The following is a 19,650-nucleotide window of genomic DNA, read 5'->3' on the forward strand; positions in this document are numbered from 1 at the left end:
GCAAATTATTTCAAACACTTCAAACATGCCAATTTTTTAAAATTTACATTATATTCCTGCAGTAGATCAGAACACACGCCTTAGATTAGAAGTCGTCCCAACCTTCTTCTGAGTGGATAATAAGTGAAGTATACTCACGGAGGATGAAGAATCTTGGTGATCAAAAATCAAGTCCTTAACTGGAGTACAGAAGTTTGCTCGGCACAGTCACATTTTAAAATAAACATCAACCATATTACATCAGTGCACAGAGACGCTGTAATGAGAAGAAAACAGGTCCTTTAGCCCGTGTCAAGAATGATTGCCATGATTTGGCCGATATAGAGTCTGGTGGCCATTACAGTCCAGGCCGAGAGCAGGCACGTCAACTCAGCAACAAGACGGGCGAGTTACTGCTTGGAGGCGAAGACTCGCTCCGGTCAGTGGCACATACACAGAGAGCTACGGGCTTGCAGACAAGCCCACAGTTTAAATTCATGCCATTAGATGGCAGATCAGTCCAGTACATGTTACATTAGTCACAGGTAGTACATATGAAATATACACGCAGCGTTCTGGGCGAAAACAGTTTCAAGTCTTTCCATCCCACAAACAATGCGGCGATATAATGCGCATTGATTCGCTGTCAGTATATTAATAATGCTACACTAGCACAGAAGTGCAATAAATGCTTCCCATTCCTGTTAGCTTCCATGTCTTCCACATTTACCATCACCTCCACATAGCCTTCAGTACTATTTCTAACTCTTGCATTGTAATCACCCATTAGCACTATCCTATCCTTGCTGTTGACTGTGACTATGTCACTCAGTGCTTCATATAACTAGTCAAATTCCTCATCTGCACACTCACATGGTGAATAGACTGAGACAATCTTTGTCATAATTCCTCCACCTACCAAATTTACCCACATCATTCGCTCATTTACGCGCCTAACAGAAACTATGTTACATGCAATAGCATTCCTGGAAAAAAGTTGTCTACCAGACTTTGCCCTTCCCTTTTTAACACCCATCAAAAACACTTTATTATCTCCTCTCTCTTCCTCGTTATCTTCCCTCACCTGAATATCATTAACTCCTAACATATCCAGATGCATCCCCTTTGCTGACTCAGCCAGTTTTGCTTTCTCTCTTCCATAAGCCACATTAATATTGATAGCTCGCCATCAAATTCCATTTTGTTCACCAAGCTGTTTCCAAGGAGTCCCCCAACTGTCAATGCTACCCTACTTATACACAGTCCTGGTGAGGATATCTCCTGTAATGGGTCAGGGACCACCGGTGGATTGTGTAGTCCTAGCTGCCTGAAGACAAGGAGGGCCATGGCTCAGAATACATAGGTCGAGTCATAAGTCATGGCAACTATTTTTTTTCCTCACCAATACGGAAAATCTAAGATATGCATTTGGAAACGTACATTAAGTACTTGTGTATGATGCCACTAGATGGTTTATGTAATCAACAGTGTGGGTCTAAGCATGCCCCCAAGTTCAGTGTGGGAGTGAGCGCATCACAAAATGGTAGTCAACAAGCAGCAACAACGATCGTATATTAAAATAGCAGTTCTCCGTGGAAGAAATGCGTGCCAATGCCATGCAGAGCTGCGGGAAGCATTAGGTGTGCATGCCATGCTCTATAGAACAGTGGTGAGGTGGGTGGAGACGTCCCACGTTAGTGACACACATGCAGCGAATGGTATTCAATGCCGGCCCCACCGCTGGCAACGCACAGTGGACACCTTGGGTGATTATTTCGAAGGTCTGTAACAGTGCAGACCTGTGCTCACCCGTTTCCGCGACCTCCCCTCCTCCTACCGGGCACACCCCGATTCCCCGCTGAAGCTCGCGGCTTGTTGCCTGACATTCCGCTCGGCAGTACGTCTTTAACTCCCCACTTCTGAACGTGGTGCTTGAGGTAAGTTTCTATCTTATATATGCCTAGAACTTTTCTTGGTTCCTGTTTTCGTCACACTAACATAAAGTTCAAAATTTTTCTTTTAGGTCCGTTTGATTCGAGATCTTTCCAGAGTTACGTTTATCTACCTGAAAACATTGCTTTTTTTTTTACGAAATCTCGCCTGTCAACTTACGGCCTCAAGTTCACCTCACATTATTGAATATAATACTGAAATATAGGTTTAAAACTATTGTACTCACTACTAAGTCAATCTATTTCAGTAAAATCCATGGAAGATATATGCCATTAAATTTTTTAATTTGATACTAAACAATCCATAACATGTTTCTTACACTATGACAACTTCCAGCTTGAAACATGTTACGGGACAAAGATGTGCCAACGGAAGCAAAGGATACTATGTACAAGATGTATTACGTACCCATAACAACTTACAGAGCAGAAACTTGGACAATGACAAAGAAGGATGAGAGTCGAATACAGGCAGCCGAAATGAAGCTCTTGAGGAGTATGATACAGAAGAGTAGAAGAGACAAAATAAGGAATGAGAAAATCCGGGAAGAAATTGGAGTGGAAAAAAGGAATGATAGAACGGAGAAGAGCCGACTAAAATGGTCTGGGCACATAAAGCGAATGAGCGACGAAAGAATGCCAAAAAAGGTGATGGAAATGCAAATCCAAGGAAGGAAAGGCCGTGGACGACCACGATTGAGATGGAAGGACACCATCCAACGCAGCATTATAGAAAGAAAACTGGACTGGGACACAGTGTTGGAGGAGGAGTGGTGGAAAGACCGAAGAAAGTGGAGAGGAACCATATTTGCCCCTACCCGGCTACAGTTGGATAAAGGCAAATGATGATGATGATGATGATGATGATGATGACTAAACAATCCAACCAATATATGATGGCTCATTGATCATAATCCATGAGGAACTGTTTTTTACAAAAATTGGGCAACAAAATGGTCTTTTACCCATTTATATTGTATATCAATACTCTAGAACAAAATTAGCTGATAGTGTATTCTTGTTAAGATCTCTCATGACAGAATGTTTATAAGGTTTTATATTTCGTTCCAAGGTCAACAGTCTATTTTAACAGCTGTTTAGATATAATTAAAAAAGATTTTATATGAAACTTGGTGCTACTGTTAATTTTATGCACAGTTACAAGCATTTAACAACGCCAGGAGATAGAAATGTACAGAACTATATATAGAACATTTTATGTCTTTTCTAGAACTTTATAAAGAGGTATTTAGGAGGTATTTGTTTTTCAACTATACAAATGTTTTATGATATAATGCAATTGTAAATTACAAGGTATCTTAGAAGGTTTGTTTGTGCATACATATATTATAAATATTCTAATGTAACTAGCTGAATGTCCTTACTTCATCCTAGGCTGATGATGGCACATACAATGCCGAAACCGGTACCTAAAAATGACAATAAAAATGTGGCGTTTTAATTATTTCACATTTTTATAGTACTGAACAGGTCGAAAATTCTATCCTTAGCTTTGACTGTAAATCTTGTTTCAATACAGACCAATAAAGAAATTTTTGACGTTAAATAAGCACTGTCAACTCGCCCAGTAAAGAAAAAAAACCCACAATGTTTACCAATGGCCTGTGTTCTCTCACTTTCCTACGAGAATCTCCTGAAGTCAGAATTTGTCTTCAGGCACTATGCATGAATACATACCCTTTATTTCCAAATGCATAACTTAGATTTTCCGTGTTGTCACCTGTTTTATTACATGTTATGAGTCTCATTGTGAGAGCCGTATTGGAGTACAGAATGTAAAAAGTTTCAAACAAATTTGTTAAAAACACCATTCCAATACTTTACAATCTTTAAGTTTAAGATACAAATATTACATAGATTTTAAAATGGGACATGTTTCGCTTAAGCTTTGTAAGGATCTTCAGCCACACTTAATCTAAAGCTAAGTCAGGCCCCTGAACTGGGTTCCTCATTAAAGTATAATACATGCTTTAATACAAGATAAAATGGCATGTATTAATACAAGATAAAACAGCATGTATTAATACAAAATAAAACAGCATGTATTATACTTTAATGAGGAACCCAGTTCAGGGCCCTGACTTAGCTTTAGATTAAGTGTGGCTAAAGATGCTTACAAAGCTTAAGCAAAACATGTCCCATTTTAACATCTATGTAAGATTTGTATCTTAAAGATTGTAAAGTATTGGAATGGTGTTTTTAACAAATTTGTTTGAAACTTTTTACAATGTCCTCTGTTCACGAGAAAAAAAATAGTTGCTGTACCGGGAGGTAAACCTCAACCCCGCACATAGCGCCTTAAGGAACTCTATCGAACAAAATGTGAAACTGCTAATACATAAGGTTGGGACATTAATCAGAAGATGTCACTAATGAATAACTGAGTAATATGTTATTCTGAAGTTTCCTAAACTGACTGGATTTCTTTGTTTTGTTTTGGTGTACATCAAGAAGTTTGAACTTTTCTCCATAGATGTCTCTATTATAAAAACTGAAGTCATGCACTCTGGTGCAAGGTGGAATAATTAATGATTTGAAGAAGTTTTTTTGTTTATATGTTTTTTCAACTAAATTGACTTTCATTTATTTTGGTACTTCAAGGTTTGCAACACTTCCTTCTCATCCCGCCAGCTTTTGAGTCTGGCCAATTATAAATTTTCTGTAATTATTTTTCAGCCAATCATAGGCTTCTTGTAGGTTTTTGTTTAACCAATAAAAATGAGAGGGTGTGTCCGGATTTAGTCCAGAGCCTCCTCGAACCCTCCTCTCGGGTATATAAGCTGCAGCTTTTTCAAGCTACCTTGTCTTACTGATCGTCGAATTCCTGAGTGCGTGTGTTAAGACAGGAAGCAGGGCTCCTCATTCTTCGGCAGGCAGAACATCAGCCCAGGTAATGGCCACCAGTTTTCTATCTCTGTAGCCATCTCCGCAAACTCACCCGAGGGGAAGGTTCTAATCTTTAACTATGTACCCATCTCTGTTTTCTAAAATGTAAACTTATACTTCAAACGTAAAATTTCATAAAGTCTTAAACTGTAAATTGGGGATAGAGAGTGCATTACCCTCTCAAGTTCCTTCAATTTATCTGGAGGTGACTATGATTTTATAACTGTTCTTCTCATGTAAATCATAAATTAACTTGTCCTTCGGGTCACCTCAGTAGTTTGGGAATAGCCTCTGCATCATCAGGCCACTAGCCCAAGTAGGGTTTTAAAACATGGTTTTCTAGGAGCGCAAGTATTCGCCTCCATACATTTTTGAGTTGGGGCCAGTAATTTAACCTGTTCTTCTTTTTCACGAAGGCCCAGTAGTATGGATAAAGGTATTGTAAATTGCAGGTTGTGTCTAGAGAGGCCAGCAATTGTAAGGTTTTGTGTAAAGTTCCCTTGAGTAGGCTGTAAGATATTGGGAACCAGCCTCCTTTGTAAAATTTGGAGAGCAGGTAAGCTCTTTTCTGAGATTTGTGTGATACTGAGTGGGGCCTTTGGAAGGCCGTATTTGTAACCTTTCGAGCTAAGTGCTCTTGAACTGTGTTTTGGGAGATATCTCTCCTGATTTAACCAAACGCAACATTTGCGAAGTTGTAAACTTGTAAATTGGAGCTGGAAGCTCAAAACTTGTAATTTTCAACTCTTGGGTTTCTGCTCTTGTTTGGTATTTTGTACCTGACATTTTGTTCCTTCACATAGTGAAGAATTTTGTTATGTTTAAGATCTGAAAAGAAATATAACCTTTATTTTAACGTTTTAAATTACTCTTTGATATCGTAGATAGACCCAGTCAAGCCCACACCTTCTTTCACTCCTCTGCGTTCCACGGATAACCCCAGAACAGTTGCCATGACTTATGACTCGACCCTCGTATGTCCAAGATGCCCACTCCCACTGCATAGTAACAGGTATCCTGACTCTCATGACCACTTGCCAGGCAACTCTTGCTGCCAATGGTTCATGATCTAAGACGTGACTATAGTACTGTAACGCACACCATGAGCCATAGCTGGGAATAGTCACACGATATTATTATAGTGATTAAATGAGTTGTTTTGTTGTTATTCTGAAATATTATTCATTATTACACCAAGAATTTATATGCAACAACTCAAGTGTCCAACAATATGCAGACAAATATGCAATAAAAACCTTTAAAATCTTCAAAACTGGGCACTTAGATACATATTAAAAAATTAAAAGTAAGCAATTTATGAAGTCTTTGCCACAGAATTAAACAACAATGATTAAATGCAATATAATAGGCCTATACAAATAAAGATTCAGGAGAAAGAGCTATCCGAATTATTCTAATTACACTGTGAAAACCTTACTTTTGTTTAATAATAAATGTACATCAATATTTTAAAAAAACTTTTGCAATACTTCAAATGACTCTAAACCACAAGAAGTTTTTCCAAGTTATAGGTTGTGAAGGAAGGCCGTTCGGTAAATACAAGCCTGTATGCTGAAAAAGAATGTTTATAGTCACTGCCTATAACTGGGGCAAACTTAAAAGGAGGAATATTTTAAAGTTCCCCGATATTAAACCGAGAGTCACTCTGCCCCTTTCTATATGTACAATCATTCAGAAAAGAATGGGCATATGGTAGGCCCATTGTATATGTACATTTATCTCTGAAACAACTAAACCTATAGATATAATGTTTGTTCAGGGTATCCACAGGTTTTGTATCCACATGGGAAGTGAATTATATTTAGATAATTAAAATAAATGTACGGCTCCATGGCTAAATGGTTAGCGTGCTGGCCTTTGGCAGGGTCAGGAATTTTAACCATAATTGGTTAATTCCCCTGGCACGGGGACTGGGTGTACGTGCCATCTTCATCATCATTTCATCCTTATCACGACACGCAGGTCGTCTATGGGCGTCAAATCAAAAGTCCTGCACCAGGCCTCTCTGCAGGTCACACGCCATTATTATTATTAAAATTAATTCTGATAGAATATGCAAGAACCATAAAATATCATACAGTCGTTCTTTTTATGAGTGACTGACTTACATCAGCCCCAAGCATTTCTGGCACACTGTTCTGAATTTTTCAACAAAACCTTTTAGTGGGTGCTGTGTTTAGCTTGGCTTGCATACCTGCCACCACTGAAACTCCAGGAGAAGCAGACCCCTAGTGTCTAGATTCTCAAGGGCCTGAGGCAAGTATTCAAAATGTGAGGAGAAAATGCTACACCTCAGTCAAGAATCGTTTAACAACTTTGACCACTGCATGCAAATGCTAAAAACTACTGCAACCCTGAAGTAAATCATAATAATCAAAATCAACTTTCAAACTATTAGGTCGTATGGGTTCAGAACCCACTGGTGTCCGGTAGGCCAGTTTTGTTCTGTACTTAACATCTCTTCAACACGTACTATATGTACGTAACATGACCTAATAGGTTGAAAGTTGATTTTGATTACAATGCAGTCATGAAAATTCAGTATTCATTGACTTGGCCTGCAACAGGCGACTTGCACACACTGTACAGTGTGATGGTAGTAGTGCCAGACCTGTAGCTTAGATCCTTTCCAACAGAACAAATAAAACCATAGCTCAACTGGTAGAGCAACAGATGCGAAATCCAGAGGTTGTGGGTTCGAATCCCACTGGTGCCCAGTTAGCCATTTTTTCTGTACGTAACATCTCCCCAACATGTACTATATATATATATATATATATATATATATATATATGTAACATGGCCTAATAGGTAGAAAGTTGATTTTGATAATGATGTGGTTGTAAAAATTCAACATATTGAATAACTTAATACCTTGTAGAGATGGGCAAAGTTCTTTTTCTGGAACAGTTCTGGTTGTTCCTGTTTCAAAAAAATACTATGTTCCGAATAACAATTCCAAAATAACAATCAAAGTTTTAGGCAGTGGAGAAATAGAAAATATCAATGAACCCCGTAAATGCTCATTTGAACGTTGTTTCCTCACTGCTAGTTTCAAAGCTTCAATTTTGAGGTCCCTGGAAAATGCTAATACATGGTTTCTATCACAACAAATTGGGTAGTAATGAAATGTTAAATATATATTGCTTCAGGTGTTTCATAAATTGTATTTAATCATACATTGGTTTCGAGAGACTGAAGAGCCTAACAATTATAGATTAACTAAGGTTTTTATCTGGCATAAGAAGGCAGGTATTGGAAAACATGAAACATGTAGGCCTAGTTCAATAACATTTGGTATATTGATATTGCCATGTGTTATATAAGTAGCCGGCCCCGTGGTGTAGGGGTAGCGTGCCTACCTCTTACCTGGAGGCCCCGGGTTCGATTCCCGGCCAGGTCAGAGATTTTTACCTGGACCTGAGGGCTGGTACGAGGTCCACTCAGCTTACGTGATTAGAATTGAGGAGCTATCTGACGGTGAGATACCGGCCCCGGTCTAGAAAGCCAAAAATAACGGCCGAGATAATTCGTCGTGCTGACCACACGACACCTCGTAATCTGCAGGCCTTCGGGCTGAGCAGCGGTCGCTTGGTAGGCCAAGGCCCTTCAAGGGCTGTAGTGCCATGGGGTTTGGTTTGGTTTTTGGTTATATAGGTACCGGTATGTATATAGTCTACTTCTAACACTTCTAATGAGCAAATTACAGTGGATAGCACAACACAAACAGCCATGAATCGCTGTAAAACAATGCTTTGATGATGCACGTGGTTTAACGCAGCGAGAACTCATATGAACAAAGGTTTAAAAAGTCAGCATCATGCGTACTTACCGCGTATTCGCAGTCTTGCAAGTTATAAATCTTATTCCATATTGACGGTTGTCACTGTACAAATGAAAGTATTTATAAAATCCTCCTTATCAATACAAATCAACTCATCTGTTAGATGAAACAAAGTCTATAGGCTACACGTTTCGGCCTATTCCCAAGGCCATCTTCAGTAGCAGAACAATTATTACATAACACAAACAAATGAAAAATCTGTCATTTCATCTGTCATTTCACTTCATCAAGATTTTTAATTTGTTTGTGTTATGTAATAATTGTTCTGCTACTGAACATGGCCTTAAGAATAGGCCGAAACATGTAAAGACTTTGTTTCATCTAACAGATGAGTTGATTTGTATTGATAAGAAGGATTTTATAAATACTTTTATTTGTAAAGTATTCGCAGTCTGTGAAACTGCTGACTAAGATGCACGGCTCTTACAATTCCATAGATTCCCTTTTCCTACCCTTGATGCTCACCTGTTGCGCATTGCAGCCAATATGACTAGCATCAAAGGATATCGAAACCAGTGTAGAGAACTAGCACTCACGTTCACCCACAGTCGGAATAATCAGCCAACCAGCGGAACACGCGCAGTTCTCAAATAACTAGACCAATCAAGACCGATGGTGTAGCTCTTGGACAAATCCAGCTAAGTGCAGGGTATACGGAACACTGTTTTTTTCGGAACAGGGTGTTGCTAGACCAATCCCATTAAGTGCAGGCGACAGGAAACACTGTTCTTTCGGCACACGTTGTTGCTAGACCTATCTTGCTGGTGTGCAGGCAACAAGGAACACTCTTCTTTCAGAACAGAATGTTCCGGCGTACTGTTCACTTAAAGATCAGTTCCGAGTCTGGGACAGTGCCAAAATAACCATTGTGTTATTTTTTGCCCATCTCTAATACCTTGTTTTTACACATCTGGCATTTATACCACCTGGCTACCCGTGATGAAACATTGCTGCAGTCTGCCGACCATTTCTTTATTGAAAATGCTTAAGTTTTTTTCCTTGCATACCTCACAGACTGCTGTAAGATCTATCAATCAGTTACATACCATTTCTCGTTTGTGGTGTTGGAAGTGAGCTATTTTTATCCAGTTCCAAAAATCATCAGAGGTGCCAATTCCCTGTTCCTGAATAGCAAGCTAATGTGAAACTATCTACTTTCTGAAAATCGGACCTTCCGTGAAATACACTGTAAGACAGTCCAGAACCTGAAGTTTAACACAAAGGCCTTCCGTTGTGCCATTCGTTGCAACGAACATGAGTCATGAATTCCTTGACCATGCGTTTGCAAACTTTCTTTTTTCAGTTAAAGAAATATGCTAAATATGAAAAATAGCAAAATAGGCATTATAAGAAAAATAAAATTAATATATGCCATTTTCTTCAAAACTTGCAAAACTGTTCTTATGTGACTGTTGGCCTATTTCTCTTGAAATGCAAAGACAAACTTATCGGATGGTCGGAAACAAGAGGAACTGGGTATTGTGCGCTACAGGGTTGGTCATACTGGTAATTTGATATCCAAAGCCATTGTCATTTTATCAGTTGCTGAAGTTAGCTAATCAGATCACTTTGCAGGCAAATTCAAATGAGCTTTGCGAGGCGGCATTGCTAAATCTGCACGTGGCTTAACACCCACTTGAGAGCACCAACTGAAAATAATTGAAGTTACGTCCCATTTTACGGTTTTCGGAGACACTGAGGTGCCAGAATTTAGCCCCGTAGAGTTCTTTTGCATGCCATAAAATCTACTGACACCAGGCTGACGTATTTGAACACCTTAAAATACAACTGGACTGAGTCAGGATCAAACCTGCCAAGAAGATGGGGTCAGAAGGCCAGCGCCTCAACTGTCTGAGCCAATAAGCCTGGCAGCACTAATTGAGAAGGCTTGCGTTGCAATGTGAGTCCAAGTCCACTGTATGTATGCTACATGGCTGCTTACCAAACATTTCTGTGAATGACAGACAGCCTAGCAGTTACCAATGCCAAGTAATCAGCATCAAATACAACACGGGTTTCATGTGCTGTCACCATATCATAATTGCATTTGTGTGCATACAGTAACAGTCGGCATGATTGCTTGAATTAAGAATTACTTTAAGAGAAAAAGGCAAACATCAGATAAACTATTTGAGTTTTTCAATCATGGAGTCCCACAACTGGTTTATATATATTCCTGTGTGTCAAACTGTACACAAGGAATTATATTCCACAATTAATTATGGTAACATCCCTTTGAGAATGGTATAGATGTTTCAAATGCAATGGTTCTTTAGATTAAAGCAGCTGTTACTAGCATACTGGAACAGCAGACCGAATTTAAAAAAAAAAAAAAAAATGAAATAGCTTGTTTGAAAGAATGTTGTTCCACTACCATAACATATTCAAAATACATGGCCACTGGAACATACTGTCAAATTAAGATCCGAGGTGGTATCCTTTCTTTCTAGTGTTTGAAATCACACAGACCAAGCAAGTGGCTGTGTGGTTTGGGTCACAAGCTATCAGGTTGCATTCAGGAGATAGTAGATTCGAACTCCACTGTCAGCAGCCCTGAACATGGTTTTCTGTGGTTTCCCCATTTTTAAACCAGGCAAATGCTGGGGCTGTACCTTAAGTAAGGCCATAGTCACTTCCCACTCCTAGCCCTTTCCTATCCCATCGTCGCCATAAGACCTATTTGTGTCGGTGCTAAATAAAGCAGAGTGCATTTTCATTTTAAGAATTTTCAACACTGGTGCCACATGCTCTGAACAGTGGGTCTACTGTTAAAACTAAACTGGCTCTGCATATTCGTTAAGTGGAAAATGATGTCCATTTAAAGCAATCATGAGCGTATTAGTACAATAACCATTATTAATATTCAACCAGTTAAGTTCTGCAGTAAAGTCATCAACTTAAATCTCAAAGATCACTACATCGGTCAAGCCCCAACCGGGTTTCTTCTAACTCTTATAATAGAGCTTCGATCGCTGGGCTGAGCAGCTCAAATGGTAGAGCGCTGGCCTTCAGAGGCCAAGGGAGGCTTCAATCCTGGCTCAGTCAGGTGGTACTTGAAGGTACTCAAAATGTCACTCTCATGTTGGTAGATTTAGTGACACACAAAATAACTTGTGCAGGACAAAATTCCAGCACTTTGGAGTCTCCAAACACCATAAAAGTAGTTTTTTCTTTTTCTGTTTTTAAAATGCTATTTGTTCAGGGCGTCGAATTATAGAGATCTTTTGCCCCCACTTGTACCATGTGATATAAACCTGCGTGTAATTAGAATGGAGGAAGTGTAGTGTTGAATGTGAGGAAAGGAACGTTAAGGACGACACAAACACCCAGTCCCCAGGCCAGGGATATTAATCATGTACAATTAAAAACCCCTGACCCAACCGGGAATCGAACCAGGGGCCGCCGGGTGACAGGCGGACGCGTTGCCCCCTGCATCGCGGGGCCGGAAATAAAAGTAGTTAGTGGGATGTATAACCAATAACATTATTAGAGCTCTGAGATGTCTTTCTCTGGACTAACGTTGAGTTGCTTTTGAACTTTGGAAACTGACAGTACAAGAACGCAATATTTAACAACACAACCAGTCTCAACTTTCTTTCAGCAATCGGACATACTGATAAGCTCCACATTCTCACAGTAATGGATATGGCTTTTAACCTCTCACAATCATCTGTTCTCTCACCTATTTTCCTTGATATCCAAAATATGAGAATTCATCATTTAAAAAAATCATTACTAATATCTAAAATACATAAAACTAACAACTACTCTCACATAGAAGCACCTACTGTTATCCAAGAGCTCATGCACTAAAACAGTACACATATACAGGAAAATTCAACCCTAGACCGATCTGCTTCCAGTTGGCAATGGAAAACAGCAAAGGGAAAGGGGCATGCTGGATGGCGAGTAGCTGTTACCATAGAAATTGCTGGTCACATCGAGACCCTGCTCGCTGTCAGAACAAGTAAGCCGTTATAATTAAGCTATAAATTGTGTACTCAAGTGGAGTATATAGGTTATTGCAATACTTAGCTTATTCTGCAGTTCCTATCATAGCCTATGATGAATGACGGCGTATGGCTTTTAGTGCCGGGAGTGTTCTAAGATATGTTCGGCTCGCCAGGTGCAGGTCTTTTGATTTGACTCCCGTAAGCAGCCTGCGCGTCGTGATGAGGATGAAATGATGATGAAGACTACACATACACCCAGCCCCGGGCCAGAGAAATTAACCAATGATGGTTAAAATTCCCGACCCTGCCGGGAATCGAACCCGGGACCCCTGTGACCAAATGCCAGCACGCTAACCATTTAGCCATGGAGCCGGACATCATAGCCTATGCCCTCTTGTTATGCCACATCTGCTGGATTTTACACATTTCACTTGTATATATTTAATTTTTTTTTTTGCGTGGAGAATTTTTTTTAATTTGTACCTGTATTTTCAAGGTGATTTTATATTTAGCCTATTTGACATGATTAGTGGAACGTGAAGATGTCCACTAGATTGTACAAAGCATGCCACTATGTTTAATAGTATTCTTAACCTTTTATTTTTAATATGAATTATTTGGCTGATTGGAAATTATTTTTCTCCCATTGTCAAAAATGGTGACAAATGATGAAGGCCTAATTTACATTATTCCTCTTACAAAAAGGTTGGATATTATGGGTTTTCTGTTTTGACTTTTCAGAGCATTTATGAATCAGATAATTGTATAAGGCCAGGCTGACAGACTCAGTAGGTAGAAGCACTGGCTTTCCGAGCCCAAGTTAGCGGGTTTGATCCTGGCTCAGTCCAGTGGTATTTGAAGGTGTTTAATTACACTAGTCCCATGTCAGTAGATTTACTAAAATAAAAAGAATCCTGCGGAACAAAATTCCGGCATCTCTGTGTCTCCAAAAACTATAGAGTAATACTGGTACACAAAACAAATAACTTATTATTACGCCTATTATTATTATTGATCTTCAAAATTATCTTCTTTAATTAAGGAACCAGCATCACCAGAATTATATAGGCTACAGGTAATGAGTGTGCATACAAGTAAAACAAATATAAACTGCCAATCTCGCAAATTTCCAGATAAAGTAATTTGTAATAGAGAAGAAAAGAATTTTTTTTTTTGCTATGGGCTTTACGTCGCACTGACACAGATAGGTCTTATGGCGACGATGGGATGGGAAAGGCCTAGGAGTTGGAAGGAAGCAGCCGTGGCCTTAATTAAGGTACAGCCCCAGCATTTGCCGGGTGTGAAAATGGGAAACCACGGAAAACTATCTTCAGGGCTGCCGATAGTGGGATTCGAACCTACTATCTCCCAGATGCAAGCTCACAGCCGCGCGCCTCTACGCGCATGGCCAACTCGCCCGGTCAGAAAAGAAAAGACATTAAAGTTGAGTCAGACACATCATTAAACAAGTAGGCCCTAATGTTTCTGCTTTCATATACCTTCCTCTCTTTTAGGCTATACTATAGGCCTACGTTACGTTCAAGAGATTATTAAAGTATTTTTTCACGTTCTCACTGATAAGTTACCCCTGCTAACCAAGGCTCCTATTTAATGAGATTTCTGTATTTGGTACCATGATCATTTTCCTGTATATAAATAATTGCATAAATATGAACTATGGAGCACAGAGCATAATTACAGTGATGGAATACAAGCAGCTCTGTCACCTAAATGCAGCAGCCAAGACATATGCTTAACCATTAGAATCAAGTGAAATTCTAAGACAATGAACCACTACTGATCTGCATTTAGGGCAGTCACCCAGGTGGCAGATTTCCTACCTGTTGTTATCGTAGATTTCAAACAAATTGGAAATTTATTGAATATTTCTCTTTGTAAGTTATTCCAATCCCTAATTCCCCTTCCTAGAAACTAATATTTGCCCTAAGTTGTCCTCTTGAATTCAAACTTTATCTTTCCTACTTTTAAAGACACCACTTAAACTTATTCGTCTACTAATGTCACTACATGCCATCTCTCCAATGAGAGCTCAGAACATACCACTTAGTCGAGCAGCTCGTCTCATTTCTCCCAAGTCTTCCCAGCCCAAACTTCGCAACATTTTTGTACCGCTACGCTTTTGTCAGAAATCATCCAGAACAAATCGAGCTACTTTTCTTTGGATTTTTAGCAGTTCTTGAATCAAGTAATCCTGATGAGGGTCCCATACACTGGAACCATGCTCTAGTTAGGGTCTTACTAAGGACATATATGCCCCCTCCTTTACATCCTTACTACAACCCCTAAATACCCTCATAACCATGTGCAGAGAGCTGTACCCTTTATTTACAATACCATTTATGTGATTACCCCTATGAAGATCTTTCCGTATATTAACACCTACGTACTTAGGGCCTACGCTTCTAGCTATTTCTTGCCAGTTTGACGTTCGCCAATGTTAAGTTACTTTGAAACTGGAACAGAAAAAACATTGCAGCAACCATAGCCACAAACAAGGAGGCCAGTACTTTAACAAGATCTGACTTTCAGTGTTTAAAAACAACAGGCTAAAGGCCAACTCAGTTTAATTTCCAATGAAAAATGGATTGTACAGTGAAATGAAATGGCATATGGCTTTTAGTGCCAGGAGTGTTCGAGAACATGTTTGGCTCGCCAGGTGCAGGTCTTTCGATCTGACTCCTCGTAGGCGACCTGCGCATCGTGATGAGGATGAAATGATGATGTAGACAACACATACACCCAGCCCCTGTGCCAGCGAAATTAACCAATGATGATAAAAATTTCTGACCCTGCCGGAAATCGAACCCGGGACCCCTGTGGCCAAAGGCCAGCAAGCTAACCATTTAGCCATGGAGCCGGACGATTGTACAGTAAAAGAAAAGGTACCAGGAATAACTAGAGTAGGCCTTCTCCTGCAACACTGCAGATGAAATATCAACATTCTTCCAAATAGCAATTCACGGTTAAGCAGCCCAAAAGATAATTTTCTATTAAATTAATAATGTAATGAATACTCAAGGTCTCTGATTAATTTCATATTTTTGCTTTTAAATGGTTTAAAAGTAGGTAATTTTGGAACAAATAGAATATAGGCCTAGTCCAGGTGTAAAAACAATATTTAAGATAATGAAGAAGGCACTAACGAATCTGAACAATATCAGATAGATCAACAGGTTATTTTCCCAATTAAAGATGATTCAATAAAACATGAAAGAGAAAGAACATTCACAAGAAACAATGTTTAACATTTCCCCAGGTTAAACTGTAAATTAATAATAAATAGTTATTTACTTTACGTCCCACTAACTACTTTTACGGTTTTCGGAGGCGCCGAGGTGCCGGAATTTAGTCCCGCAGGAAAACTGCAAATTACCAGACGGGTCGTTTGCCATTAACTATGACCTAAATTTTTCTCTTAAAAGAGTGGTATACTTATCACCTTACTAAGGGAAGTTCATAGGCCTACTACGCCTAATGCAGACAAGTGATAAATAGTTTAAACCGGGTGAGTTGGCCGTGCGGTGGGGGGGTGTGCGCGGCTGTGAGCTTGCATCCGGGGGATAGAGGGTTCAAATCCCGCTGTCGGCAGCCCTGAAGATGGTTTTCCGTGGTTTCCCATTTTCATACCAGGCAAATGCTGGGGCTGTACCTTATTTATGGCCACGGCCACTTCCTTCCAACTCCTAGGCCTTTCCTATCCCATCGTCGCCGTCGCCATCGTCGGTGCGACGTAAAGCCACTAGCAAAAAAAAAAAAAAAAAAAGTTTCAAATGAAAGTATTTTCTACAAATATGAATCAACTCATTGTTACATAAATTCTGCTCTTAAAACTTTAAAAATGCTATCATAAAAATCTAGTCATTACCTCCAACAGCTGAGGCAAAAAGTGCTCCAATAAGCCAAACACTCCGGATCATGTACTGCTCCATGCAAGTAAGGCTGTAGAATTGTTTTACTTGGGTGAAGACGTTCAGGCTAAATCCCATATCATACCCAAAGGCAATTCCTCCAAGAATACCAACAAATGTAGCGACCACTGCATGATTTCTGGAATTAACACAAACAACATTCTGACTATCTTTACTAAGGGTCTGATGTTGCACTGACATGCTTGGTTCGCATAATCCTCTGCCACTGTTTTTCCCACTGAGAAGTATGGTTGTATCTTCTTCGTCTGACATTCTTGAAACAGTAATACAATGTGCACTTCAACACAATTTGCTGAGCAACATGAACATCTCGATCCAATATTTTCACGGATTTAAGACAGACACATCGGTCATCATTAAAAGGCATCTGAGGCGATCATGTGATAAAATAAATGAGATAAATTCATTTGTTAAACGAACTGCAGTCCATGTCTTGATATTAAATGTCAACTTCGGCAAACGCAAACGTCAGATTGCGGCAGAGTAACCGTAACAAGCATTTTCAACAACATTAAACCCTTTGAGCTCATGGAGTAAAAGGCTATGCACTCGCATTTTTAAGAAACAAAGAGTAAAAACAGTGAACTCAATGAAACAGGATACACAACAGTGCTTCCACGCGAAACAAGGGAACTCGTTGATATCTGACTTGACATCAAGCGGTACTATCTATCTATCTATCTATCTATCTATCTATCTATCTATTTATCTATCTATCTATCTATCTTTCACTCACTCGCTCATTTATTTATTTATTTATTTATTTATTTATTTATTTATTTATTTATTTATTTATTTATTTATTTATTTATTTATTTATTTATTTATTTATTTATTTATTTATTTATTTATTTATTTATTTATTTATTTATTTTGAAGGAATGGGTTCAAGCATTACGCAGAGAATATTGGTTAGCCAAAGCATGCAGTACATTATGAAGCTTACACGTTACACCCTCCCCTGCGAATCATGTGACCTTCCGCGGTGGGGAGGCTTGCATGTCCCAATTTAGCAGATAGCCGAGCGGCAAATGCAACCATATCGGATGAGTATCTGTCGCGAGACCTGACTAACGAATGATTCATCGAAGTGGGACTAGCAGCCATTCGGAATTTGCAAGGGTGGCAGTCAGGTGATTGACTGATACAGCCTTGTAATAATACTTAACATGACTTAGCTGTGTTGATACTGCTACACGGCTGAAAGCAACGGGAAACTACAGTCGTAACTTACTCCCGAGGACATGAAAGGCTATGAAAACAACAGATAGGGAATCTGCCACCTGGGCGACTGCCCTAAATGCAGATCAGTAGTGACTGATTGATTGATTGACATGCAGAGGGAAACTGAAGAAACTGAAGAAAGTCTGCGCATTCTTCTCTACTTCATAGTTACTGCAGCCAAACACAGCACATACCTTTCCCCTCATGTTGAGCGGAGATATCAAGGAATGATACACGCTACTATTTAATTATGTCAACTCACTGAAAACGCATAAATGACACCAAAAACTTCACACACAAATACACGTGCTCTTATGACAGAATCAGTAGTTCTCAGATCAATCCGCTAGATAGAGCTCTAGTATCTGTCCGTCGATATCTCGCTGAGTGTCGCGTATTGTCTCTACTGTATTTGCTACTAGTTCAGCAGGTGATGAAGAAATCGAAAGAATATGAAGAGATAGAAGGTTTTATACAATATTCAAAAGGTGACGAGAATCTAATTGTTATAGGAGACTGGAATGCAGTGGTTGACCAAGGAAGAAAAAGTAATAGCGTAGGGGAATTTGGATCAGGACAAACGAATGAAAGAAGAAGTGGGAAGGTTGAATTCCGCACGGATAATTATTTAGTCCTTTCTAACACAACATGAAAGTGGTACCCAAGCCGATGACCTGTATGGGCATATCCAGGGCCGTAGAGTGAGCGGGAAATGTAATACAACGGGTTTCGGATTCCGGGGGTGTTACACCTATTGCGAACATCAAGGATCAGTAGAAGGGTCACTCATCTTGATGAATCCAGCCCATACAGAGCATTGATATAGGAACTCTCATATTCGGACAATTACTAGAGTGGACAGAGAGACTGAGTTCACAAAAGCTCTGGAAAGAAGCATTATTAAAATTCTTGCCATTCAAGAGGGACGTACCGTAGAACGGGGTCAATAGGAATGCAGAAGTGAATAGGAATAATTTTCTACTATTTTTTATTTTTACGCATCAAAGGGTAAATATAACAATGAGAAATTTTATCGTTTCAAATGTTGGCTGCACTGATGTTGCTGTTAACATTCACTTGTTTTCCCGCTAATTCCTTTCTTGATCTTAGATTTGTCTACTAAATTTGTTACTGCCAAATTATCACTTGTTTTTCTTTGTAGAAAATCTTCTCCTGGTACATTAAACCTGTTGATATCAGGTAAGTGATTTAGTATTCATCATACAATATCAGGTATCTAGATAACAGCCCATATTTATTTTTATCTGTAATTTGCTTGTTAACTATTTGCTGTGTGTATTATCAGGAAGTTCAAAATTTTATAACTTTACAAGATGGCGTCAGCGAAGAATGTAAGTGAAGATAGCTCCCGGTTCCCTTCCGAAATAATCGGGAATAAATGTGGTGTAAACATGAAGCGAGTGAAGAATGGTATCCAGTGTGAAACGTGTTTAATTTGGTACCATTTTGAGTGTATATGTAGTGCTGGTTTTGCTAAAAATGAAGATACTTGGACTTGTGTTAGCTGTGGCGAGAGCAATTTGAATAGCGGTAACAAACCTAGGCATACAACGGTCAACGAATCGCTGGCGTCTCATTACTTGGAGGATGGAGGTAATGATAATGTACTTGTAATTCTCTCTTTATTGCAACAGGATTTACAAGCATTAAAAGCGGAGAATGAGATTTTAAAGGAAAAGGTACGTTTACTGGAATCGAATGTACCGGTACCAGTAAACACTCAGAACACAGGTGGCTCCGAGAATTCTAGCGCGTGGTGTCAAGTTGCTTCAGAGTCTAGGAGGAAAAGTGTACAGTTA

General features: G+C 39.3%; 1 protein-coding gene across 1 annotated transcript in view; it reads right to left on the reverse strand.

Moving 5' to 3' along the window:
• LOC136864904 (solute carrier family 2, facilitated glucose transporter member 10) overlaps nucleotides 1-17,126 on the reverse strand; it is a 154,668-nt gene extending 137,542 nt beyond the window's left edge. The window contains exon 1 of the mRNA XM_067142313.2: nucleotides 16,543-17,126. Coding sequence (XP_066998414.1) covers nucleotides 16,543-16,858 — 316 coding nt within the window. The 5' untranslated portion in view covers nucleotides 16,859-17,126. The remainder of the gene's footprint in view (nucleotides 1-16,542) is intronic.
• Between the last annotated feature and the right edge of the window lie 2,524 nt (nucleotides 17,127-19,650).

Source organism: Anabrus simplex, chromosome 2 (assembly GCF_040414725.1).
Source record: "Anabrus simplex isolate iqAnaSimp1 chromosome 2, ASM4041472v1, whole genome shotgun sequence".
Taxonomy (NCBI): domain Eukaryota; kingdom Metazoa; phylum Arthropoda; class Insecta; order Orthoptera; family Tettigoniidae; genus Anabrus; species Anabrus simplex.